A 24,531-nucleotide genomic window follows, 5' to 3' on the forward strand; every position below is an offset into this window, starting at 1 on the left:
TTATTTTACCAATGGGTAGTTCCTTTTCAAGATCGAGATTTTACATATACAATTATAGTCTACCTGCAGAAGCCTACTGACAACAATACCTAAAGTATTAAAAACTATTAATAACAATAATAATAATAATCAGGTAGCATAATGGCTCCTGCCAGAAGGTTCTGTTATATTATCAGATCATTTTTACTAATGCAGCAGGTAAAAAAAGGCTAATTTTATAAACTTAAGATAATGTGGGGTAGCTTCACATTTTCTATGTTTATTATACATACTGAAGCCTATTCAATAAAGTAATGCAACATTTGAGGTTTTATTGCTGTGTTGATACATTGTATAATTGTGCTGTTATCAATATTTCAGTAAATCAACTCAATGACGTATTCAAAGGTTTTTCTCAGCCTTGGAAAAGATTATTCCATTTTGAGACCTTATTTAATGTCATAGGTAAACATGTATCATAGGAGAATATAAATGTATAATTTGACACCATATTGATTTAATAATAGCATATTAAATATGAAAATAAACAAGTGTTTATATGACTGAAAATTAAGTTGTTCTATTAAACTAAACTCAAGATATAGCCAACTAATAAATATACTCAGTTACACTCAGATTTCACAGACTTTTTTATGGCCACTTTTTATGTTTTATAAATGTTTTATGTAAATACACACACACAAAATATATATTATATACACACACACACACACACACACACACACACACACACACACACACACACTTCGTCTTTTTTTTTTTTTTTTCCTTTGCAGCTTTGATGTTGATCTACTATCAAGCAGCTGCCTTTAATAACGGGGAGAGGCATAACATAAAACGGGTGAGTTTATTTGGCGAGGCGCCGGAAGCAGCAGGTTGGTGGAGGACAACGGAGAGGGGAGCGCGGACAGCGAAGAGATTATCCCTCGGGCTTTATCTAAACTATCTGTTCTATATTTTCACATTCGTACTGCTTCAGAACAAAATGGCTTTGACCCAAGAATCTCTTTTGTCTTTTTTACTGGAGCACGGAGGCAAGGTGAAGAACTCGGAGCTACTAAACAACTTCAGGAGTCTAATCAGCTGCAGTGATCCCGCGGAAAAGCAGCACAATAGGGACCTTTTCAAGAAGTTGGTAAACAGCGTCGCTGTGGTCAAACAGATCGACGAGGTAAAGTTTGTGGTTGTGAAGAAAAGGTATCAGGACTTTGTTAAAGAGGTGGCGCAGGATGCCTCGCAGAAAACGCAGATGGATGACAGTTTCTCAAGCCAAAATACGAGCTTTTCGTACACATCTCCTCATCGAGGCGAGTCAGCCAGGGTGATTTATTCTGATATTGAGAACAATAATATGTGCTGTCCCTCAAACATACATGGCAACTATTTTAGTGATGCCAAACATACGTATGTGGGGGCTATGCTGGAAAGGAGCCCGTTATCAAGAAACATAAGTTGTGCGGACGCAACTACTGTTAAAGTCCTGAATATCTCCGGAGATCGGGCGAGCAGAGCGAGGAAATCTGGAGCTGTGTTCGCTGTCATAGCAGTAAAATCCCCCCCCAGACACTCTGCACCAGCAACACAGGAAGGATTACATTCCCAAGTGCATCCGCATAAAACCTCGGACAAACCAATCACGTTGGTAACAGAAGTTTCTACAACATATGTGCCGACTCTGAATCCTAACTTTCCAACTTTTGCAAAAAGATACTCTCAGTGTTGGAAAGACAGACAGACAGAGGACATGCAACCGCCAGGCTTTCCCCTGCTGAGGCCCCAAAACAAGAGAGATGATGCAAAGTACTCAGAGTCTGTGCCTTTGGAGCCATTAGCTCATGAGTGGTTGGTAAAGTGTGCTGCTGGACTGTGGGGACAGATCCATGGTTTGCTGCTGCAGGACACACGGTTAGCACAGAAGAAAGACTTCATGTCAGGTTTCACAGCACTGCACTGGGCTGCCAAGAGTGGCAACAGCGAGATGATACACAAGCTTGTGAATATCTCCAGGAAAAGAGGCACCTGTGTTAACATCAACAGCAAAGCACACGGAGGATACACACCTTTACACATCGCAGCAATGCACGGCCACACTGAAGTAATGGTTTTGCTTGTGCAAGGTTACGGAGCCAATGTGAATGAAAGAGATAATGATGGCAAGAAGGCCTTACACTACCTGGGCAAAGGTGTGTCAGCTGAGGTCAGAGCACTTATGGGAGGACTGCAGCAGAGCAACTACAGGGAGAAGACAGAAGATGAAGACTACAGAGAGCACCCGAAAGGCTTCAACACAATTAGTAAACTCTTCCAGCCTCACATAGGGAAGAAACAAAAGACCACAACTAAGTTTGCTCATGACTGGTGAGAATGATCAAAAAGAAAGCTGTGAGATGGACAATATGAAAATTGTTATAAATAATACTGCCTTTACTTTGTATATTATGTTAATATAAACCAACTTACATCATTGTTTATCCTTTAGATCACTTAACGTCTATAACTAAATTACAAACGTGTCTCAGCACTTATTGCAGCTCTCTTCTACAGTGTATCACTGTTGAATGTACTATTTATGAATGGTATTTATAATTTAATGTTATTTTTCTTTAGTTGAACTCCATGTATTAACAATGAATTCTATTTTGTACCCTTTACATTTATTTTACTTACTAACAACACAATCGGTGATATTCAAACATGTTTTCATTACCTCGTGTGTAACAAATCTTGGGAAGTTACGTCTTGATTCGTGACTTCAAAGTGTGAGGAAATATGAAAACGGACCACACCTGGAAACCGGTGCTATCAACACTGGTGTGAAACTATTTTGTGTTGTTGATGTAGAATGCTTATTGCTTTTGTGCACAGCAGCTCAAGTATTTATGATATTCTGATCATCAAATAAAGTTATTCAAAGCAAACCGAATGCAGAGGAAACATTGGATACTGTTGTAGAAAGAAAATAGTGGGAGGGGGTTTAACATTTTGAAAAAGCTTCAGTAAAAGCAAAGAGGACTTTTGTGGTGGCCAGTTATGCAAAGCAGGCCACCAGACTGTGTGGTGGAATGTCTCCTTTATCAATCTCTTTGTGAACTTGAGCTCTAATGGATGAGAAAGGCCTCCCTTTGTGGGACAACATGGGCTTCATTCTGTAGACTGACGTGCTAAAAAAAACATGATTTCTCTCAACTGCAAAAAAAATAAAGAAGCCAAAGATTAAATTGTAGGATGGGGTCCAATTTAAATGGGAAAGAAATAATCCCTAAGTGGAAAACTAAACCTCTTTAATGGCCATGTTGTCATTAATGAATGAATGGCCTTTTCCCAGATACGATATGCTTGAAAACAGTAATCTGCTTTTTCTCTCTCCATGTGTCCTTAACTGACCCAGAGAAAAACAATCCCAAATGACATGAAGAGTTGGAGCTCAGACAATGAAGCCAAAAGCAAAACTGTGCCAGAACAATGTCCTTTGTCTTGTTATCTTGAAAAGAAGCTGCTTGCATAATAATCCCGACAGAGTACAGCTGCACTCACAACAACTATTCCACAAAGTAGATTGCATTATGTGTTAAATACCACTTCAAAAACTTTTCTTTGCAAGGCGACTGGAATATCATAAAAAGGAAATCTACCACAGAAAAGCTTCCTACGTTTCTTTTTTAATGGCTCAGACAAAATGTGCAAACGCCAAAGACTGTCAAAACAATACTGTGGTGTGTTCCAGGTCTTGTATAATTTCCTGTCAGTACAAAACAGAACAATACATCATTTTTGGTATACGTATAGCTACTTTAAAACAATATAATGTGCAGATTAGTATATATTTTAGTATATAGTGTGGAACTGAAAACAGTTACAACCTACTGTAAGTTTAAAGCCGAGCCAGTGGTCCGTAGAAGCTACAATTACCTTTAAAGTGCTCATATTGTGCTTTTTGGCTTTTTCCCTTTCCTTAATTGTGTTATATATCTTTTTTGTGCACGTAATAGGTTTACAAAGTGAAAAAGGCCAAAGTCCACCCCAAAGGGACTTACCATCTCCAACAGAAAACACTGTTCACAAACTGCTCCAAACAGCTCTATTGTACTGCAGCCTTTACTTCCATGAAAAACATGCGTCACTTTATAACACGTTATAATGCTCGCCTAGCTGCTAGCGTGGCACGCCCTCATACTCTGCTTCTGACTGGGTAGTTGTCCTTACCTAGCTACTGCACATGTGCAACTCCCAACAAAGATTGAATAGAAGTGAGATGCCTCACTCTGTAGCTAAAACAGAGAGCTCAACACACAGGGTGAAAAGAGGAGCTGCAGCAATGTGCAGTACAACAAAATATGATGTTTTTTGAAAATGAAACCATGTTACATGGTTTCATTTTCATATTATGCTCATTTTCAGGTTCATAATTATGAACCTGAAAATGAGCATAATATGAGCACTTTAATACTAATCTACAGTGGGCAATAAAGCCCTGTGTAGAAAAGACCTTTACGACAGCCGATGTGGTAAAACCAGTACCGCTTTTGTCTAAAGCAGCCGCTAGAATCAACACAAACTAAAAGTTACATATAGCCACTTTAAATCAATGGTAATGTTATCCAACTCTATTACAGCATGATAATGGCCCTTTACTGTGGTGTTTAAAAACAAAGTAAGGCAGCAAAGTCATTATAGTAAACACAAATATTCTCCCATGTGTCTAATCAGTGGACAAAACACGAGGGACAATTACTGCTAGTTCCACCATACAACATGAGCATTGCTTTAGCTGACAAGATTTGATTGTACTATCTTGGTTGTCATCTTGTTTTTCAGTAAGTAAGTTAAGTAATCAGTAACTGACAATAATCCCAAATTAAAACCATAAACAGGCGAGTAAGAGAAAAGGTGCATAAAAAAAAAGGACATAACAGTTTAAATTATATGACTGAAAATGATATTAGCAACCCAATGTAAAAACAGGGATAGAATGAGAGTGCTTCTTTAAATTGACATTGATATTCTGAAAGTGTTTAAAGTGCTCATATTATGCTCATTTTCAGGTTCATAATTGTATTTAGAGGTTGTACCAGAATAGGTTTATGTGGTTTAATTTTCAGAAAACACCATATATTTGTTGTACTGCACATTGCTGCAGTTCCTCTTTTCACCCTGTGTGTTGAGCTCTCTGTTTTAGCTACAGAGTGAGGCATCTCACTTCTATTCAATCTTTGTTGGGAGTCGCACATGCACAGTAAGTACTGCTAGCTTGTCAGTTGCAGAGTATGAGGGCAGGTCATGCTAGCAGCTAGGCGAGCATTATAATGTGTGTTACAAAGTGACGCACATTTGTCACGGAAGTAAAGGCTGCACTACAACAGAGCTGTTTGTGAACAGTGTTTTCTGTTGGAGATGGTAAGTCCTTTTGGGGTGGACTTTTTCACTTTGTAAACCTATAATGTGCACAAAAAGATATGTAACACAATAAAGGAAAGGGGAAAAACCAAAAAGCACAATATGAGCACTTTAAGAAAAGGCCCCCCACACATTTTTTAATTTGTTGTTACAAGCTAGCAGTACTTACTGCGCATGTGCGACTCCCAACAAAGATGTTACAGAAGTGAGATGTCTCACTCAACACACAGGGTGAAAAGAGGAGCTGCAGCAATGTGCAGTACAACAAATATATGGTGTTTTCGGAAAATTCAACCACATAAACCTATTCTGGTTAGAGATGTTCCAGTATCGGCTCCGATACTGCCTAAAACGCTGTTATCGGTATCGGGAAGTACTGGAGTTTATGCACCGATCCGATACCATGTAATAAAGCCCTAAAGAAAAAATACGTTAAAGTAGTTTATTTATGTTCTTTTTCCGTTATAACTGACTGTCAAACTGGACATAAAAGAAAGTTCTGTGGCATTCATGTTTCACAAAGAGTTTAACCTGAGCCAGACTGACAACAAAGATAGAAATAATATCACATGTATCGGACCATCTCTAATTCTGGTACAACCTCTAAATACAATTATGAACCTGAAAATGAGCATAATATGAGCATTATAATATATATTATTATATGTAATTATAATTCTGTCAGTGTTGAACACTTAACAGTATTAGTGCAGCAGCAGTGGCAGCAAAAACTGTCCTGTCCTGTTAGTAGTGTCCTGTACACTGTCCTGTGACTCCCATGACTGTCCTGGGACACACTGTAAAAAAACAGCCCAGGCTCCACAAACGGCAACAAAAACAAACTGCGCCAACCTGCACAACAAACCATAACAAACATGTTCCAGCCAATAACCGACAAGAAGGAGTTGGTTGAGTCATGAATACGCATTGTGGAAGTAGCCTACGTGCTAACGCTGCTGCAGTGATGGCTCAACCAGCTCCTTCTTGTCGGTTATTGGCTGGAACACTGTTTGTTATGGTTCGTGGGGCAGTTTGGCGCAGTTTGTTTTTGTTGCTGTTTGTGGAGCCTGAGCTGTCTTCAGAGACCGCGTTTTTTGTGTGTTCAGGGGACAGGCTGCTAGCGGATAGTGAGGCGATGTTTGCTGTATGTGACGAAAAATGTTGTAGCCTAAAAAATGCGTCACATCACTTAGAGCACCTTTAACATTTAGGGACCCTCATTATGCTACCGTTGAAGTTTGGTGATATTTTGAGCCTTTTTAGTGGTACAAAATAGCGATTTGTTTTTACTTTCCCTGTGCCCTGTGTCTGCGTTAGTGTCTTCCAAGCTACAAACACATTTGATTAGCATGAAAACATGTCCCAGAGAGCAACAGAGTGGGTACACATCTGTTAATAACCCCTATGTTCGTTTTGCGCCTGAATTGTCCTTTAACAGAGGAGGGGGTGCCCCTGCACATCCAATGCAGAAGTTCCAGAGAAATTAAGTAAATTAAAGAATGACTGATGAAAAGATTTGGTCAATGTTGCTTTGTGTCTGTATGCAGCTAAATTTAGCTATAAAGCATATTCATATTTGATACAGTAGTATTTTTTTTAAAGCTTTGATTTGCTGAGTATTTGTTTCGAATCAAATTTTTTGCCCTCTAGTGGCTAGCAGTTTTAAAGCAGCTGCTTTATTTTGTCGTTTTTGAACATGCCACTGAGTAATTTCTATAAATTGAGACCTATGTAACTTTATTGTTAACTTACCTGCTTGTTAGCCAATCTTGCACATCTTGTCGAAAATCTTTACCCTAGGACATGGTCTATGTAAGTTAATACTGTAATTTAATTGGAGAATTATGCCTATATATTGCATGGCAATAATCAGCAATTACAGGTTTAAAATGTTAAATTAGCTAACATTTGTTGACATTAGCATCTAGCTAGCTAGCTTATGAAGGTTGAGTAACGTTAACTCAAAAAGAAACCCAATAACGTTTATGGTTATCAGTAACGTAACTCACCAATGTTACTTTTCTTTTACACCTTCAAATTGTCAGTTGATATTTCTAAACGTTATCTCAAAAATAGCTATAAGGTTCAAACAGAATGGCTGGTAATGTATGATTTTTTTGTAAAATACTCAAGCAGTGAAAAGTTAAATTGGGTTACTCGAAATAGCATCGGACGTTGGAAGGATTTGTCTTCAAAATAAAAGCGCAAAATATGTCGCCATAAAGGTCCTTATTTTTAAAGGCAATGACGTGAATCTTGCATACTGCTGTGTATCTAAGTTAGTAAATATGTTGGGGCAGAACATGCTTTTAATTGACGTCACAGGCTTTTTTTTCCTTTTAAAAACGTATTGTGAAGCCGGAAACAGATTTGATTTCGAGTTGTAGCCTACATTAAAGTGCCGAAATACTTGCCATACGTGATTAGAATCATGCAAAAACTAATAAATGATAAACCATTGTTTAATTCAATTTACCCATGCTATCATTTAAAAATAGCCTCTTGCTGTTTTTGCTGACTGGGATATCATGACTGAACAAGTCATAACTGGTCCCTTACCTGAGAAAGTAGCCTAGCCTATAGAGTGATAGAGTTGATTGCCAACACCTGTGCATGTTGATCAGCGGCAGCACTTGCGTGGTCCTGTTTACCTCAAGCTCTCAGTGGAGATTCTCTCTAAGCTTAGTCTGGTTTCGTTGTTTGTAATGGAAAAACAAATGCTATTGCCAGCTGTCCTTCGTTATATTCGCACAGTTTTCTTATTGCTGCTTGTCACCTGCAGCTCCCCGCTGGTTAGATCATCTCTGGCTGCCTCCAATGCGCTGAACAACCTGGATGACTTCACCTACCCTTATGGCAGTATCTTCTCCCCACTGCTCAAAGCCCTGTCAGAGCACGCAGGGTCGAGGTGGAACCCAGGACTGAAGAGAAAGATGAAACCCGAGCACAGGTACATTAAATATCTGACGGAGGTTTACAAGAAGTCCTCCAGAGTGCAGAGGAGTTTGGACGGGAATAGAATCTACAACACAGTCCGACTGATAAAGCCACAAGATGAATGTCTTGCACAAAGTAATAAAGGTGAGCAAGTAGGCCTAAAACAGCTGAGAATATTGACCTCATACACAAAAATATAGCATATGACAAGACAACGTTGTAAATAAATAAAGGTAAAGAGTTATAGGTCAAAATATCACTTTTTGAAAGCTGTAGTGAGGCAGCTGTATTACCAACTGCTTCAGGGTCCCAGACCTCCAAATGTACACTGTGCTTTGAATGTTTGTTTTTTTGGTACACTGCATACTTGTTAGGTGGATTGCACCACCTGAGGGGGTCCTGCATTATTAGCTTATGACGTGGCTCTGTCATGGAGATCCTGGGGCTAGGTTTGATTACTTCAGTGTACGTTTTCTGGTGGGGCTTATGACGCTGCAATGTGTGGTCTGCTAATTTCTCTGTGCTTAAACTTGGAGGCTACAGGGGTGGAAGGAGGGTCAGAAAGGGACACAACCGTAGTTGTAATCTTGTCACTAGTGAGGTTTTAATGACATTGGTGACTCAGATGTTGCTAAGGTGCGAGACTTAAATTAATGATGTGCTGTGTATGTAGAACATTACAGCACTCAAACCCAAAGCTGCTTGTCTTTTGATCCTTTTAACAGCCCTGTGGCCTGAACAACCATGTTTTGTATTATGACTTTGATATATAATATTTCATTACCACATGGAAATTGGACAAAATATTTGTAAAATGAGCAAATCTGTGTTTGGTTAAAACATTGTTCCATCAGTGCAGATTCAATCTGAGAAGTGATTTAATCTAAATAACCGGTTATGTCTTAATGAATTATCTCAACATTTATTTTTCATTTTAAATATATTCTAAAAACTACACCCTATATTCTAAAAACTCTAGTAATAAAGAAACATTGTCAAACTTGATTTCAATATTGACATACTTAGTGGTTTGGTATAACATTTGTTTGATGCAGTTTTTGAATCTTGCTTTTGTACAATTTATTTAAAAAAAAGTTCATAAGGGAAATATGATAACAACATTTTTACCTGCGGTGCCTCCCTTAACTTGTCATGTTATAAAGGCATCAGAGACATTGTGCACTTAAACAGGCAAGACAATACAGTACAAGATGGCCATGTTTATTCTGGCTTATTCAAATTGAGTGTAATAATACATAAGTACATGGACATTTATGAGACTGATGTAATGGTGACACATTGCCTTATGTTTTCTCATTATTCTCATTCAGAGAGTTTTATGCAGGATCTTTCCTACAACCTTGATCAAGTAAGAAGAAAAGAACAGCTTCTGAAGTTGGCCCTGCTGTATAATTTTGACCATGATTGTGCAGCACCCATCAACTCTGTATGCTACCTGAGTCTCAAGGAGCAGGAGCCTTCAAACCAGTGTCCGCTGTGTCCTGGGGTCCACAACACTGTGAACTTCACAGTCAGGACAGACGAGAGGAGCAGGGGGAACTGGGTGGAGGTTGATGTCACCTCATTTCTCCAGCCTCTCTTAAAGCTTCAGAAGAAGAACATAAACCTGCTAATCAATGTCACCTGCCCAGTGGAACAAAGAGCCAGTGGTGATGAGCGCAAAGGACCACAGAAGTTCACCCTGAGGTCCCCTCCTCTGCTTCTTTATCTTGATGACACCAGCAAAATCGCCCACCAGAGGTTTCTGGTCAAAGCAGGTCAAAGGCCAGCCACTGAGGCAAACACATTTCACAAACGGATGGTTTTCAAACCAGAGCAGAGGATTGGGCGAATGAGGAGATGGAAAAGGGAATCTTCAAAGAGCAAACGAGGCGATAAAGGTCTTGATTTCCACCTGCCTGAGCTTCTTCCAAGCTCTGAGTTCCAGACAAGCGACTGTGCCTTGTATGATTTCAGGGTGCGATTTAGCCAACTTAAACTGGATCACTGGATTGTTTTTCCACCAAAGTACAACCCCAGGTACTGCAGAGGCATCTGCCCGAGGACCATGGGCTTCATATATGGCTCACCTGTGCACACCATGGTGCAAAACATCATCTATGAGAAGCTTGACTCCTCTGTGCCCAGGCCCTCGTGTATTCCCTCCCATTACAACCCCATGAGTGTCATGATCTTTGAAGAGGATGGCTCCTATGTCTACAAGGAGTTTGAAGACATGGTTGCCACCAGGTGCACATGTCGCTAAGCCAGCTACCAACATGTCAATCCTCAGGCTGAATAGAACATCACCACAAACCTCATCACAGGTGGACTCTATCCAAGTACTGGATATTCTGACCAGGCTCAGTGATTTCATGAATTTATAAAATCGTTGTGCATGACGTTTGATCTGGAGCAGGTGTGTTTACTGAATTAAGTGTGTTTACTTAAACATAAAGTATTTTATCCCTGTGAAAAATGTGGAAGGGTGACATTTATATCCTTTTATGTTAAGGCGTGACAAGAAAGGGTGCCAATGCATCCTGTTCTAGAAACTTACTGTTTGCAACATAGTATTGATCTGACACACTTTAAAGAAGAACATTAGTGTTGTTGTATGATTTTGTATATTTTTTTTATTTAAGTTTAATTAACAATGTGACTATATATGCATGTCATGTCTATTTAAAAAAAATCAAAGAATGAATTCACTGTGTGTCTGTGCTCAGCTTAGGTATATGTAAAAGAGTGAAAATATGTAGACTGTATGAAAAGTTGGAAAATAATAATAAAAAAAAAAAAATGCATAAAGCTAGCTGTAAATGGTCATTCAAGTATGTATGCACTAAAGAAGCAAGAACGATTTAGATTTTTGCAATGGAGTGTTTGCTCTGAGTGTTGAGTCTAAGTGATCCTGCCAAATACACATTAGGCTATGCAGCGACACCAATTTCAATAGGATTGTGTGTGAGGGACTCCATCAGAGAAGAGCGTGCAGAGTTAATTTGATGCTTGCCAAAAATGGACTGTCAATACTTTACACGTCTTTCTGAATCATGTCTGTTTTGTTTTTCTGGGAGCTTGAATCTTAGATCAAAGGTAATATTTTTCATTTATGGTCACTCACGACCGACTATAATGTGGACCTGGATCTTCTGCAGGAAAATAAGTCAATTTTACAGATCAGTTCAGAAGATCCACAGCCTCAGCCAGAACTCAGGCACTTTTTTTAAGATGGTCTTCTTCTGTGTTGCTTGTCTAAGGGAAGGCACAAACAAAAAACTGAGTTGTATAGTACCTCATCATGCTAATCTCAAAATAAAGGGCACATGTTAAGCCAAATGGCATAACACGTGAGCAGACCATAATGTATGAACCAAGTTGTGAAGCATTTTAAAAGCCTCATCCCTCAGGCTTTCTGTTGCCTTTACCTTTTCTCTGATGCCAACCTCTGATTGTGGTTCTAGTTGATAGTCATTGGCATATTGTAGTCTAAACCAGTTGATACCCAGATTAAACAGGTCTACAAGAATATTTGAAGACCTGTGAATAAATCCTTGGTGGAGCCAGAAGAAAGAGTCAATTCTTCCCCTTAGCGTTACAAAAACTCCAGTCCGCCAGGTGGCGGTAACGCCCTCGGTGTTGGCAGCCAACCGACGCTTGAATAAAGAGGAAGGATACCGGATCTTTCATGGAATACTGTTGAGAGAAACAGCAGGGTAAGCCTCAATGTCATGATTTTACCTGTGACGTTTTGCTTCTTTTAGCTTTTATTACCGAATTGTGTGAGATGTATCTGATTTGTTTTAGTATGAGTGACCTAATGTTTAGCCTCTTGCGATTAAACGACCATGTCAACGTGCCAGTCAAGGAAGCGTTCAAGGACCTTAGCAGCTAGCTAGCCTACTGGAGTTACCGTAGTTGACGATGCTAACCATGATGCTAACATTTAGCTATCACGACTAACCAGTCGAGCTCATCCTGCGCTCTATAAATCTTGTTTTGTGGTTTCGCAGTCATGTATCTAGATAGTTTATGCATGGAAGCTTTAATAAACAACGTCATTACGCTTAGTAACATTACACATGCACCCCTATGTTACTGTAACATGTAATAAAGTTAGAGGGGGTTTGTTTATTTTATCTTATCACTGTTATTAAGGAACAATTGTGATTAATACAACACATTATGGTTAATGACACACAATGATTACACAATACCCAGGCAGCCGTGCAAAGAGAAGTACGACCAGTCAACCCTAAAGATCAGAGCAGTCAATGTCAAAGAAGAGTCACATTAGCTCGTGTTATTATTGCTAGTTATCACAACTGCTTACCAGCTAATGTATTAAAAGAGACCGACCAAACAGTGCACCCCCATTTGTATTTTCTTTGTTGTTTAGTACCCCTAATAGTTAAGCTGGAAATGAAGTGTGTGTGGTTTATTAAATGGTCAACACTAAAATCACAGCGTAATTAAATTGCTTCATTTTCTTTTTTTTTACTGAGATACATTGAACATATTTTTGCCTCTTTTTACCAAGATGCAGAGCTGTGTGAGTGCCACGATTAAGTTCCCAACTATTTTATTTAGGCTATTTGCATTTAGTGCCAGTCATGAAAACACTTTTTGATGCATGTGTCTGCCTGTTAATTTACCTTTATGTAAATGTCTTTTTGTCATTTCAGATCAGCTCTCTGGTAAACATGGGCCGCCACTTCGGAGACTTGGCCAAGATCAGGCATGTAATCACATACAGTCTGTCCCCCTTTGAGCAGAGGGCTTTCCCCAACTACTTCTCCAAGGGAATCCCAAATGTGTGGAGACGGTTCACATCCTCTTTCTTTAAAGTTGCCCCCCGTGAGTACAGATAATACAATTAAGTATTATGTGTTTATTTAAATATTTTACACTGTCTTATGATGTCAACAACAAGAAAACCAACTGAAAGAAACTAAATATTCATAATATCATAAATAATAAGAACATGAAAGTATGCTTAAGATATCTAGGTTTAAATAAATGGCAGGAGCTATGCACAACGCCTGTATGGCATTGTATGCTGTGAAAACATTTTATTTGTGATTATTTTGGCTTGACATATTTCATCTGTAGTTAATTTTATCTCAGCTCACATTTTTGCAAATAAAATGGGGTTGTATACATAGACCAATCATTAATACATATTGTGATATGTTCATTACATTCATACAAAATCATATTACATCTAGGTTCATCATTACAGCTGCCTAGGTGTTGAGTTGGGCTGGGGCTAAGTCATATGGTAGGCCTGTTACGTGCTTTGGCCCCAGCTTCTGTTGTGGTTTAAATAAGTCACAGTGGACCGCAAAAAGAGCAGACGAGTGTTTGGCGCAACAATAAAACGTATGCTATGTATTCACTTGAAATTAGGTACAAAACATTTGGTCGTTTGGAAAGTAAGATTGTACTACGGACTCTGGCATAAATGGGCAAATGCAACAAAATCAGTTTTTTCACTGAACATGTTTATATATTTTGTTTCTTCTCATGTAGATAATGTGATGAGTCATACTCTTTCCAGTCTGCAGTCTGTTCAGTATATAGCAAAAAGGGTTTCAATTAAATTTGAAAAATGTGGTTAATATTCCTTTTTTTTTTTTTTTTTTCAGGGATTCTGCATAGATATTATTATTATTTATTAGAGAGAGAGAGAGAGAGAGAGAGAGATGTGGCTAGATACAATTAAATATAGTGATGGTCCTGATGCTGATTTGTTTTATAATTTTGCTTTTGCAGCAATGACTCTCATGTACCTGACATACACCTGGGGCAACAGCGTCCATCAGCAGGGCAAGAGGAAGATTGTAGCTGACTTTGAGAATGACGAATGAACTCCTGCCACCTTTCGGAAAGCTCCCCTCTGTTATTAATTCAAACTCTGTATGTTTCACCAATAAAGATGACAAATATTTATGTGTAATCAGTCTTGATTGATTTCATCCAGCCATCTCTTTGTGATTGGATTAATGTTCATTTAATGTGGGTTTCAAATCAATACTACTTTCTTACAGGTTATAATGCAAATGTAGTGCTGAAGTAATTAGTCAATCAACAGAAAATTAAGGAGCCTACAGTTTTGATAATGGCTTGAGTCATTTCTCAAGCAAAAATGCCAATGCTTAGCAGTTCCATCATCTTCAGTGTGACGATTTGATGCTTTTCTGTTGTGTATGTTTTTTTTAATTTTTTGAATATCTTGGTTTTGGACTGTGGGTGGAACAAAACAAGACGAAGAAGATACCGATTTGGAATCTGGAAAAGTGTGATGGTCAATTTTTACTATTTTTTTGACATTGTAAAAGACTAAAGAAACAGATTAATCAATAAGAAAATAATTCTATACATTAAGGTGATTTTTGGCAATGATAGCCATGATAATAAATGCTGAAATGTTCCATGGGTGACTCTGTCACGAGTGATTTGAGAATGTGCAGTAGTTCAAATAATAGTAGTGGATGGGCCTTTCATGTTGAAGTAGGCTACAGAAAGTGTGGGGCCACAGCAGTAGCAGGTGTAACTCATAACGGATATTGTAGAAATAGCAGCTTTATGTGCACATTTACAGTAAAAATGTAAAGCTGCTGCTGTAATAGGTTTCCTTGCCTCTAGGGGCGCATGATAACAGCTTCTAGCGCTCTGCAGTCGGCTGCTATTGGTCGGTGGGACAGAGAAAATTCCTGAACGCTCTTACGCATCAGCCGGCGCACCGCATGCTGCTACCCAGCTTCATGGAACAAGAACAAGGGTGTATCACCGTCCGCTGACTGAAACCCACTGTAGCTGCTGCATTTTTAGCACTGAATTATATTTCTGTTCTTCCTTGTAATTACTGTACTCTACAGTTAGCTAGTGAAGATGTCAGTTGTCGGATTTGACGTCGGGTTCTTGAACTGCTATGTAGCTGTAGCCAGAGCCGGGGGGATTGAAACTGTCGCTAATGAATACAGCGATCGATGTACACCGTAAGTACGATTAGGTACATTATTGTGTGTGATTTGTGTTTTATTACCTACCCCAGAGCAGGTACAGGATGTAAACGAATCCACTTTTGGTTATCGTAATTGGGTAGAAGCTAACGTAGCGTCGTAGCTAGTTAGCATGCTACACATTTCACAACAGGAAACACGGCATGTGAGTGCTAAAGCTAATGCTAGCTAAAACGGAACCACTGTGAGTACAAAGAAATCCTGATAACTACTGTTACTACTTCACATGATGAAATGCTTCTTGTGGTGACTAACTACCAAAAGTGTCGTCGAGATAAACTAGCTAAAAACTGATATTTGACCTGCTCAGTCAGGTGATTGGTTTTTTTTTTTTTTTACTGCAGGCATGAATGAGCGCATCATGGGAGGAGGCCGGGTCTTGGCTGTCAAACGGCTTTATCAATCCATTGTGCCTCGTTTTCAGACCCATAATTTATAGAATAGGACGATAAAGGAGTATAGAGTATATGTTTGCAAACACAAAAAAAATATTGTTACGTGAAATCGCCATCATCACAACCAATTGCCATTTTATTACTGGTTACATCATTGTATAAAAAGAGAACTGATTTGTTTTTTCTTTTTGTAGAGCATGTGTTTCTTTTGGACCCCGGAATCGATCCATCGGTGCTGCTGCTAAAAGCCAGGTATGTTTACCTTATGACACTAGATACCTGGTCACTACCCTTACAATAGAGGGAGCTGTGTTTTCATAGTGCGTGGAGTATGAGCATGATCAACACTAGACATGGGTACAGAACACATCAAATTCAGCACCAACCTAGAGCTTGTTTTTAAAGTCATGAATGCATAATTTGCTTCGGTGTGCATGTGTTTAACAGAGTTGTGTATCTTCTTTTTTACAGGTCGTCACAAACTGCAAGAACACAGTCCAAGGGTTCAAGAGGTTTCATGGCAGGGCGTTTTCGGATCCCTATGTGCATCGCCTAAAAAACAGTTTGGTCTATGATATCGCACAAATGCCCACAGGAACAACTGGCATCAAGGTAAGGAAAGAATGAGGAACATTCACAGTTAAAGTGATATGATAGAATCTTTAGTAACAGCCCAGCCACATAGGATATACTTCCTAATTATTCTTAGGTAAAAGCCAATATTCTCTCTAATGATTCCCATATATTTTTAATATTTGGCCAGATAATTATCAACCTGCCAAATAAAAATTTCGGGTGGAGAAAATAAGCACTTCTCCAGGTCCGATCAAGAAGAAGAGTCTTTATTATATGATTTATTAGTTGGGAATATCTGCAGTTCAAAACTGGGGCAAAGGTAAAAAAACAAACACCTGGTAAACCATGAGGATGGTGCACCAGAAGTAGACATCTTTCTATCACACCAACAAATACAAAGAAAACGCACTTGCACCAAAAAATATCAAAATGTTAATTTAGTAAAAAGCAATAGACATTATACTACACATATCATATTACACAGCATTATACAGTCCCATAAATGGGTACAATTACAGATAGTGTTTATTAAAGTGGTTTACAATAAAACAATTCATTCAGACATGATTATCATTTGTGTTTGGAAGATCACATTATTTATTTGTGTTCTGTGGTGTCAGTATGGTGCTCATTAATTACGTTTTTAGATACGGTTTTAATGCCAACAAAGATGAACCTCTGATTTTTAAAGTTGTAAAAATGTCTGTCATCAATAGCTGTCCTGAGATAACGTTTGAAATGTGGCCTTGATGATACAGTGGGAATATAAAGGGATACGGTTAAGGCTGACTGAGAGACATTGTTACCTAAAAAACATTAGTTAGAGGCAATGTTGAATGAACTGCATGTTTGGAAATGTAATTTATTGTTAAATTAATTTTTTCCCCGTACATTTGGCCAGAGGTTGAGGTAGATAGTTATTTTTGTACAGAACTCACATTTTGAGTCGACATGGTAGGAATCACCCAGAGCAATGTAATAATCTTCTCATGTCTCACAATTTTTAAAGGTGATGTACATGGAGGAAGAGAAGGTGTTCAGCATTGAACAGGTCACTGCCATGCTGCTGACCAAGCTGAAGGAGACTGCGGAGCATGCTCTGAAGAAGCCTGTGGCTGACTGTGTTGTGTCTGTAAGTATTACATGTAACTGCACATATGTTGATGCTCTCCTTGTACATAAGTAGAGGGACAAAATATGCAGTCCTCTCTAGCATAAAAAAAAAAATCTTAAATGCTCTGGCCACACAGGTGTTTTTACTTGTATTGCCTGGTTACACCTGTTATCAGTATTATTAGTCCACAGAGTTTGGGGACATCATGTAATTCATAGCATAACTCCACCCAACTTCAGCCTGCCTAGAGGTCTAATCAGGCAGGTTAATTGAAAACAATTTAAGATAAAAAAAATGAATTTCAAATGTTCTTCTGTTGTAACTAGGTTCCCTGCTACTACACTGATGCCGAGAGGAGATCAGTAGTAGATGCTGCTCAGATTGCTGGTCTCAACTGCCTGAGGCTCATGAATGAGACAACTGCAGGTCTGTACTAGGTGTTTTGGGGCAGGGCTTGGGCAAGGATGTGCATGTCACTGATTGTTGACTGCACACTTTTGACACACATTGATTCCAGCAGATGTTTATGTCATTAATAATTCAACGATTTTTCCTTCCAGTTGCATTGGCGTATGGGATCTATAAACAGGATCTCCCTGCTCCAGAGGAGAAGGCCAGGAATGTGGTGTTTGTGGACCTGGGCCATTCTGGATACCAGACATCAGTGTGTGCCTTTAACAAGGGCAAAGTCAAGGTGTGTAGCTAAATCAACACACTGAACATTCGTTGTCCTTGTTTGAGGTAAAAAGAGAAAGTAGAGTAGTCGATTGCAGCCAGGGGAGGTATCGTAGAAGCGCACCGATTCGAACATCTCGGAGTTGGCTTGATTCGACTTGCAAAGGCAGAAGTAGCTGTGAAAGTGGATGTAATAGAAATGCCATTATTATGATACCGTCCGTGGCAGTATCATTATAAATTTAAAATATACCATTTCCGACTGATTACTTCTCTTTACAGATCACTTGAATTGTGCAACTAAACACAATATTAGTTGTTTTTTTTCTAGCTATTTATATAGAGAACAAATGGAAGTGCAGAAATCAAGTCAAGATAATATACAGCAGCAGCAACAGTGATGGCAACCACTGCAAAACCTACAACCTATAACACTACAAATAAATGTGACTTAAGTGTCTAGTCATTTTACAACAAATCAATACAGGGGGGTTGGATACTGCATGTAAAAGGCACAACCACTTAATACTTTTCCAAACGATTTCAGTCAGTCTGCAATTTATGAAGAATGCACAAATGCGTTTTCATAATGGCAGAATGTATTAAATAAATGCTTAAGTTCTTGTTCATAAACACTGAAAGAATGATGAAAAATGATAATGGAAGAGTCGTCATGTAATTGTGATTGGTGAGTTAAAACTTTTTCGGAGCCAATTGGAGAGTTTCATCAATAGCAAAGGCTAAAAACTCCCAATGAGCGCTCAGCCCGGTCTACTGGCAAGTCGTTTCCCATTAACAATTTCACTTCTGCAGCTTGTGGAGAGATACTGCGGCGCCTAGCTCCTAAAACTGCATGCGTTTCTGTGCCGCGAGATTTCCATGGTCTCGCGCAGTCGAGCCTCCAGATTAAGTCGGGACAGAATGACTTGCCATCATGCAATGCACTCTGCCAGACGACGATTGAATTTGCGCAGGTCTGCGTCGGATTGGCTCATCTCAAACAGGCCTTACATTCTACACAGTCTACGAAAGGCTTTGTCTCATTCCTTCAACTCTCTCTTGGCCTCTTCTCCTTGTTTCTCAGGTCCTTTCTACAGCGTGTGACCCAGAGTTGGGAGGGAAGGACTTTGATGAGGTATTGGTGAGACACTTCTGTGAGGAATTTGGCAAGAAGTACAAGATTGATGTCAAGACAAAGCCCAGGGCTCTGGTCAGGCTTTACCAGGAGTGTGAAAAACTGAAGAAATTGATGAGTGCCAACTCCTCTGACCTGCCACTGAACATTGAGTGCTTCATGAATGACATTGATGTCACTGGAAAACTGAACAGGTAGACCAATCAGAAATGTGTTGCTTTTAGTATCCATGGTTCTTCGCTACTGTGTCTTACTTTACATTTCGTTTTGTAATGCTTAAGTCATGTTCACCTTTTTATCTTGCACAAGGGGTCAGTTTGAAGAGATGTGTAGTGACATTCTTGCCCGTGTTGAGGCTCCACTGCAGAGTCTGCTGGAAAATACCAGTAAGTATGATTTTTTTTCCCCCCAGTTGTGACGCACTTCACTTTGTTTACCTTCTTCTTTCCTATTAATGCAGTTAAATAACTAAATGTATGCACATTTCTTGGTTTGTGTAATGATAAAACTTGTTTTTGATCCATAAGAACTGAAAAAGGAAGACATCTATGCAGTAGAGATCGTGGGGGGAGCTTCCAGGATCCCATCTGTCAAAGAAAGAATCAGCAAATTCTTTGGGAAGGAGTTGAACACCACACTGAATGCTGACGAGGCTGTGGCCAGAGGCTGTGCCCTGCAGGTATTACGGCACCCCTCCCATTGCTCACCAGAAAGTCGTCCCATCAGAGCTTGAATAAGCATCTGCTGACGTGAAAGGGATGTTTTTTTTTTTGTTTTCAGATTAAACATTTTTTACTGTTTGTGTCTCCACAGTGTGCAATACTGTCACCTGCTTTCAAAGTGCGTGAATTCTCCATCACAGACATTGTTTCCTATCCCATCTCCTTGAAGTGGCATTCTGCTGCAGAGGAAGGTTTGAGGTACCTGTTTTTGATCATTTCTGGGTTTATTTTCTCTCTCTGCTCTTGTTTGTTGAATGTATAAATATTATGAAATATTCATTTGTTGCAGTGATTGCGAGGTATTTCCTATGAACCATGCAGCACCTTTCTCCAAAGTGCTGACCTTCTACCGGAAAGAGCCTTTTTCTTTGGAGGCCTACTACAATAACGCCACTGGGCTGCCCTACCCTGATCCCACTATTGGTAAGCAGCTCAAGCTTCCTAAGTGTTGTCTGACCACCAGCGGGTAGAAAGACTCCAAAACAGACATCTTGTCATGTTTCTGTCTACGTGACACAAACTCTGGCTTGACAAACATGAATACATTGATGAGCAAAAGCCAATTACTGACCTCGCCTCCCAAGACTAATAGCATCAGCCTTACAGCTGTTTTGCCTGATAATTTCTGTTCTGTTAATTGTCTATTGTTTCCCCCCCCCCCCTTCCAGGTCAGTTCTTGATCCAGAAGGTTGTCCCACAGGCATCTGGGGAGAGCTCCAAGGTGAAAGTCAAGGTGCGGGTGAACATCCATGGTATCTTCAGTGTGTCCAGCGCCTCCCTGGTTGAAGTGCAGAAGTCTGATGAGACAGAGGAACCCATGGAAACAGAACAGGACAATGTCAAAGAAGAAGAGGTACAGCCAAATACAGTAAGTGATTTTCATCATAAGAGGTTCTCTTAGACCATGCATCAGATTAGTATGTGTGCTACTATTTGTACTTCTGTTTTGAGACGCACAAAAAAAAACATGTCTGGTTTTTATTACTCTGCAGAACAAGATGCAGACCGATCAGGATGAGCAGCAGAGTCAAGGAGAAGGTCCGAAAGAAGCAGAAGAGAAGACGCCCCGTGAGAATGAGGAGATGGAGGTAAGATGATACAATTGTGTAAAGCAAGAACATTTGTCCTGTTTGTTTGTTTTTAAAAGGGCATACAAGTCGATACAATAGCCCACAATAAATTCTGTCTTCTCATTTAAGTAACTGGGGTTAGACATTTGAAACACAATATGGTACAGTATAATACAATACCACTAATGTTAACAAATAATTGACACACTGTAAACAAAAACTAAGCTTAAATTTAATGCAGATGTTCCTGTTGGGTCATTGCATGTATTGATTTAATTTTGAGTGGTATTTTTGTATCAATGCCGCCTATTCTCTTACCTTTTTTATAGACTACCACAGAGGAGGGCAAAGGCGAGAAGAAGTCCGACCAGCCCCCACAAGCCAAAAAGCCCAAAGTCAAAACAAAAGTGCTAGAGCTTCCGATTGAGAACAGTCCACAGTGGCAGCTAGCTGATGACATGCTCAATCTTTTTGTAGAAAATGAGGTAACCAAACCTTCTGCCATCACATACACACACATTACAAAATGCACCCATCCTTAATTACTTGGATCTATTTTGAAGTGTTTAGCGGTTACAGTTGCTGTTTTGGATTCTCCTCAGGGTAAGATGATCATGCAGGACAAGCTGGAGAAGGAGAGGAATGACGCAAAGAATAACGTAGAGGAGTATGTGTACGAGATGAGGGACAAACTACATGGGATGCTGGAGAAGTTTGTCAGTGAATCTGTGAGTAAACACAAATCACTCCTGACTCACTGTAAAGTGATCAAAATTAGCATCTTTATAATCACTGTCCAACAGATTTGGCTTTCATTGACACATTATGAAATGTTTTTCATTTTCAGGACCGAGATGCCCTGTCTTTAAAGCTGGAGGATACCGAAAACTGGCTGTATGAAGATGGAGAGGATCAACCCAAACAGGTGTACATTGACAAACTGGCAGAGTTAAAGGTAATTATTGCTATATTAATAGCTTTTCCCCCTTCCATTGTTTCATTGACATTTTGATTTCTTTAACTGACATGCATTGTTTAGAATGATAACCTTTCACTGGAATTGTACCTCGTACGTTTTCATTTCATTTGAAAAATAAAATGAATTGATTGTATATGGTGTTCGCTGTAGAAACTTGGCCAGCCCATCCAGGAGAGGTATACAGAAGCTGAAGAGAGACCTAAAGCATTTGAGGAGTTGGGAAAACAAATCCAGCAGTACATGAAATTTGTGGAAGCATACAAAATGAAGGTAAATCTAAATGCATTTTAAGAGGATTTTGGCATTTTTATTGTAAATCAAAGTGATGGCTTTTACTCATGGCGGCTGTGGCTTAGAGGTAGAGTGGGTCGGCCCTCAACCGCAAGATTGGTGGTTCGATCCTGTATGTGGCTGTCCAGTGCTCCTAATGCTTAGGATGGGTTAAATGCAGAGGTTGAATTTCACTACATTGTACTGTACAACTGTATGTGACGAATAATAAAGTGTATTCTCTTCTTTCTTCTTCTAATGATTGCCTCATGGTAATTAGTAACACTACTTTTGTAATGTAATTTCCCTTTGATTTCCAGGAGGAGCAGTATGACCATTTAGATGAGGCAGATGTCAACAAGGTGGACAAACTGGCCAGCGATGCAATGATCTGGATGAACAGTGCCATGAACCAGCAAAGCAAACAGAGCTTGACGATGGATCCCTCCATTAAAGTAAAAGACATTCAAGCAAAAACAAGGGTGAGTGTCTACTCTGTTAGAACATCAAATCCCGAATGCAGGACATTTAAAATGGAGAAACCCATTCATGTAAAATAAAGATGCAGCAAGATTTGTCCCAATAAATACAAATGGTAGCCATTGTTAGCTAAAGCTAATCAGATGGTTGGCTTTACTCGTGTAGCATTCATTCAGCTGTTTGCTCCTCCATGCACATGAGACACTGAGGTCTAACCCTAACCCTATCTACCAGAACACATAGAACTGTCTCTCTGCTATATTATTTATTGGGCCAGAACCTGTGTGTCGATCTCCCACACAACTGTACTGTATTTCTTTAAATAAAACCATTGTATCATGTTGTTTACTTTTTGTGTAATTTTCCAGGAGCTTTTCTCCACTTGTAACCCCGTTGTGACCAAACCCAAGCCCAAGCCCAAGGTGGAGCTTCCCAAGGAGGACACTCCTGCAGAGCAGAACGGGCCTGTCAACGGACAGGATAAACCCCAGGAAGAAACTGCAGACAAGGGAACGACAGGAGGCAACCCCACCTCAGAAACCACACAAAACAAGCCTGACATGGACCTTGATTAAAGCAGCCTGATGCCCGTGTAAGCAAAGCTGAGCGGGAGCTGGTTGTTTCAGATTGAGATGCAGCCTGGGTGTATATCAGAGCAGGTAAAGTGTTTCAGGAACTGCACTCCACGGTCAAAAGCGGGCAGGGTGATTAGCACACTGAGCCCAGATCCTGGTGGCATCTCTGTCTGATGACATAGCATGCCTTCTCTCTTTCTGGATGACATAAATCAAAAGCCAGCCGCAATAAGCCTGTTTGACAATGAGCGCTGTACACATAATGGTATTTATTTCTGTTGTGTGCTCTGTAAGTGTTCTGGTCTGTGTCACAATATGGTTTTAATAAAGTTATTGAAAATCACTTGTACCATCTTTATTACTTAGGTCAAAGATACCCAAGGCTTCACAAAGGCATTGCTTCTGTCCAGCTATACATTGAAGACACGGGTCATATTTCTGGGAATTTAGAGGGTTTTGATGACAAACAAGAGTTTACATTCCACATTAAACGCATATTACACGTTTTATTTTTGAATGACTTATCTTGAAGTTAAAGCTAAAATTAAAAAGGGCTAACTAGTATTCGAGAAACATACATAATGTAAATTGGTACAAATTTACAATTAAATTGAACAGTTAAATGACTTCTGTTAGAGTTTAGTTTGTACTTGAATGGGCTCGTGACCTCACTGTTTCTAAAATCCTAGCTATGGCCCTGCTAGCTAACTTGTTAGGTTAAATCCTATACATCCATGGTTCAATTATCTTTAATATGGGCTTGGGAATAATTAACAGATGTGATTTGTTGAATATATATAGGTAACTTTATGGGCAAAATATGAACCTGATAAGGTGGTGAAGTTGAGTTATTTAATTTGTTTTTCATTAACTAAATTCTCACGTTACAAAAATAAAATAAATACAACTTAACTGAAAGGTAGGCAACACACTGTTTTCTACTAGGAGTGATTTTCGGCTAAAGACTCATTTTGGTTAGCTAGCTACATACGTCATGCTTGCTCTCTTCATGTATGTACCGTACGTAGGCCAGTTTAGACATACGACTAGCTAATGTTTCTACAGTAAAAAGCTGTAAACCATCCGACAGAACCGTTTTTAGTAATTGAAGTAACAAGGACGCTCAAAGAGGCAGTCCGGGACCCTCAAGTCAAACTAGCTACTTTAATTCATTAATTAAT

General features: G+C 39.4%; 4 protein-coding genes across 4 annotated transcripts; all 4 read left to right on the forward strand.

Moving 5' to 3' along the window:
* Positions 1 to 890: 890 nt before the first annotated feature.
* Positions 891 to 2,890, forward strand: sowahab (sosondowah ankyrin repeat domain family member Ab). The gene has a single exon (XM_078261475.1). The coding sequence runs from the start codon at positions 986 to 988 to the stop codon at positions 2,360 to 2,362; it is 1,377 nt and encodes a 458-aa protein (XP_078117601.1). The 5' UTR covers positions 891 to 985; the 3' UTR covers positions 2,363 to 2,890.
* Positions 2,891 to 8,099: 5,209 nt separating this feature from the next.
* Positions 8,100 to 10,597, forward strand: gdf9 (growth differentiation factor 9). Its single transcript, XM_078261476.1, has 2 exons — positions 8,100 to 8,475; positions 9,663 to 10,597. Exons 1-2 carry the CDS (start codon positions 8,100 to 8,102, stop codon positions 10,595 to 10,597), a joined length of 1,311 nt encoding a protein of 436 aa, XP_078117602.1.
* Positions 10,598 to 11,958: 1,361 nt separating this feature from the next.
* Positions 11,959 to 14,284, forward strand: uqcrq (ubiquinol-cytochrome c reductase, complex III subunit VII). The gene is made up of 3 exons (XM_078260819.1): positions 11,959 to 12,050; positions 13,020 to 13,191; positions 14,110 to 14,284. Exons 2-3 carry the CDS (start codon positions 13,038 to 13,040, stop codon positions 14,202 to 14,204), a joined length of 249 nt encoding a protein of 82 aa, XP_078116945.1. The 5' UTR covers positions 11,959 to 12,050; positions 13,020 to 13,037; the 3' UTR covers positions 14,205 to 14,284.
* A 753-nt stretch (positions 14,285 to 15,037) lies between these two features.
* On the forward strand, positions 15,038 to 23,693 carry hspa4b (heat shock protein 4b). Its single transcript, XM_078260820.1, has 19 exons — positions 15,038 to 15,335; positions 15,949 to 16,006; positions 16,226 to 16,366; positions 17,340 to 17,462; positions 17,771 to 17,870; positions 18,005 to 18,138; positions 19,204 to 19,448; positions 19,564 to 19,640; positions 19,782 to 19,933; positions 20,068 to 20,174; positions 20,266 to 20,399; positions 20,645 to 20,844; positions 20,969 to 21,064; positions 21,376 to 21,531; positions 21,649 to 21,774; positions 21,894 to 22,001; positions 22,176 to 22,295; positions 22,616 to 22,777; positions 23,144 to 23,693. The coding sequence occupies exons 1-19, from the start codon at positions 15,229 to 15,231 to the stop codon at positions 23,348 to 23,350; spliced, it is 2,553 nt and encodes an 850-aa protein (XP_078116946.1). The 5' UTR covers positions 15,038 to 15,228; the 3' UTR covers positions 23,351 to 23,693.
* Positions 23,694 to 24,531: the final 838 nt, after the last annotated feature.

Source organism: Sander vitreus, chromosome 10 (assembly GCF_031162955.1).
Source record: "Sander vitreus isolate 19-12246 chromosome 10, sanVit1, whole genome shotgun sequence".
Taxonomy (NCBI): Eukaryota; Metazoa; Chordata; class Actinopteri; order Perciformes; family Percidae; genus Sander; species Sander vitreus.

Excerpts from the sequence above, each read along its gene's own strand:
- sowahab (XM_078261475.1), top strand. The coding sequence starts at position 986 with ATGGCTTTGACCCAAGAATCTCTTTTGTCTTTTTTACTGGAGCACGGA.
- gdf9 (XM_078261476.1), top strand. The coding sequence starts at position 8,100 with ATGGAAAAACAAATGCTATTGCCAGCTGTCCTTCGTTATATTCGCACA. Across the intron at positions 8,476-9,662 it reads TCTTGCACAAAGTAATAAAG|AGAGTTTTATGCAGGATCTT; the intron begins GTGAGCAAGTAG and ends ATTCTCATTCAG.
- uqcrq (XM_078260819.1), top strand. The coding sequence starts at position 13,038 with ATGGGCCGCCACTTCGGAGACTTGGCCAAGATCAGGCATGTAATCACA. Across the intron at positions 13,192-14,109 it reads TTTCTTTAAAGTTGCCCCCC|CAATGACTCTCATGTACCTG; the intron begins GTGAGTACAGAT and ends TTGCTTTTGCAG.
- hspa4b (XM_078260820.1), top strand. The coding sequence starts at position 15,229 with ATGTCAGTTGTCGGATTTGACGTCGGGTTCTTGAACTGCTATGTAGCT. Across the intron at positions 17,463-17,770 it reads TGGCTGACTGTGTTGTGTCT|GTTCCCTGCTACTACACTGA; the intron begins GTAAGTATTACA and ends TGTTGTAACTAG. Across the intron at positions 18,139-19,203 it reads TTAACAAGGGCAAAGTCAAG|GTCCTTTCTACAGCGTGTGA; the intron begins GTGTGTAGCTAA and ends CTTGTTTCTCAG.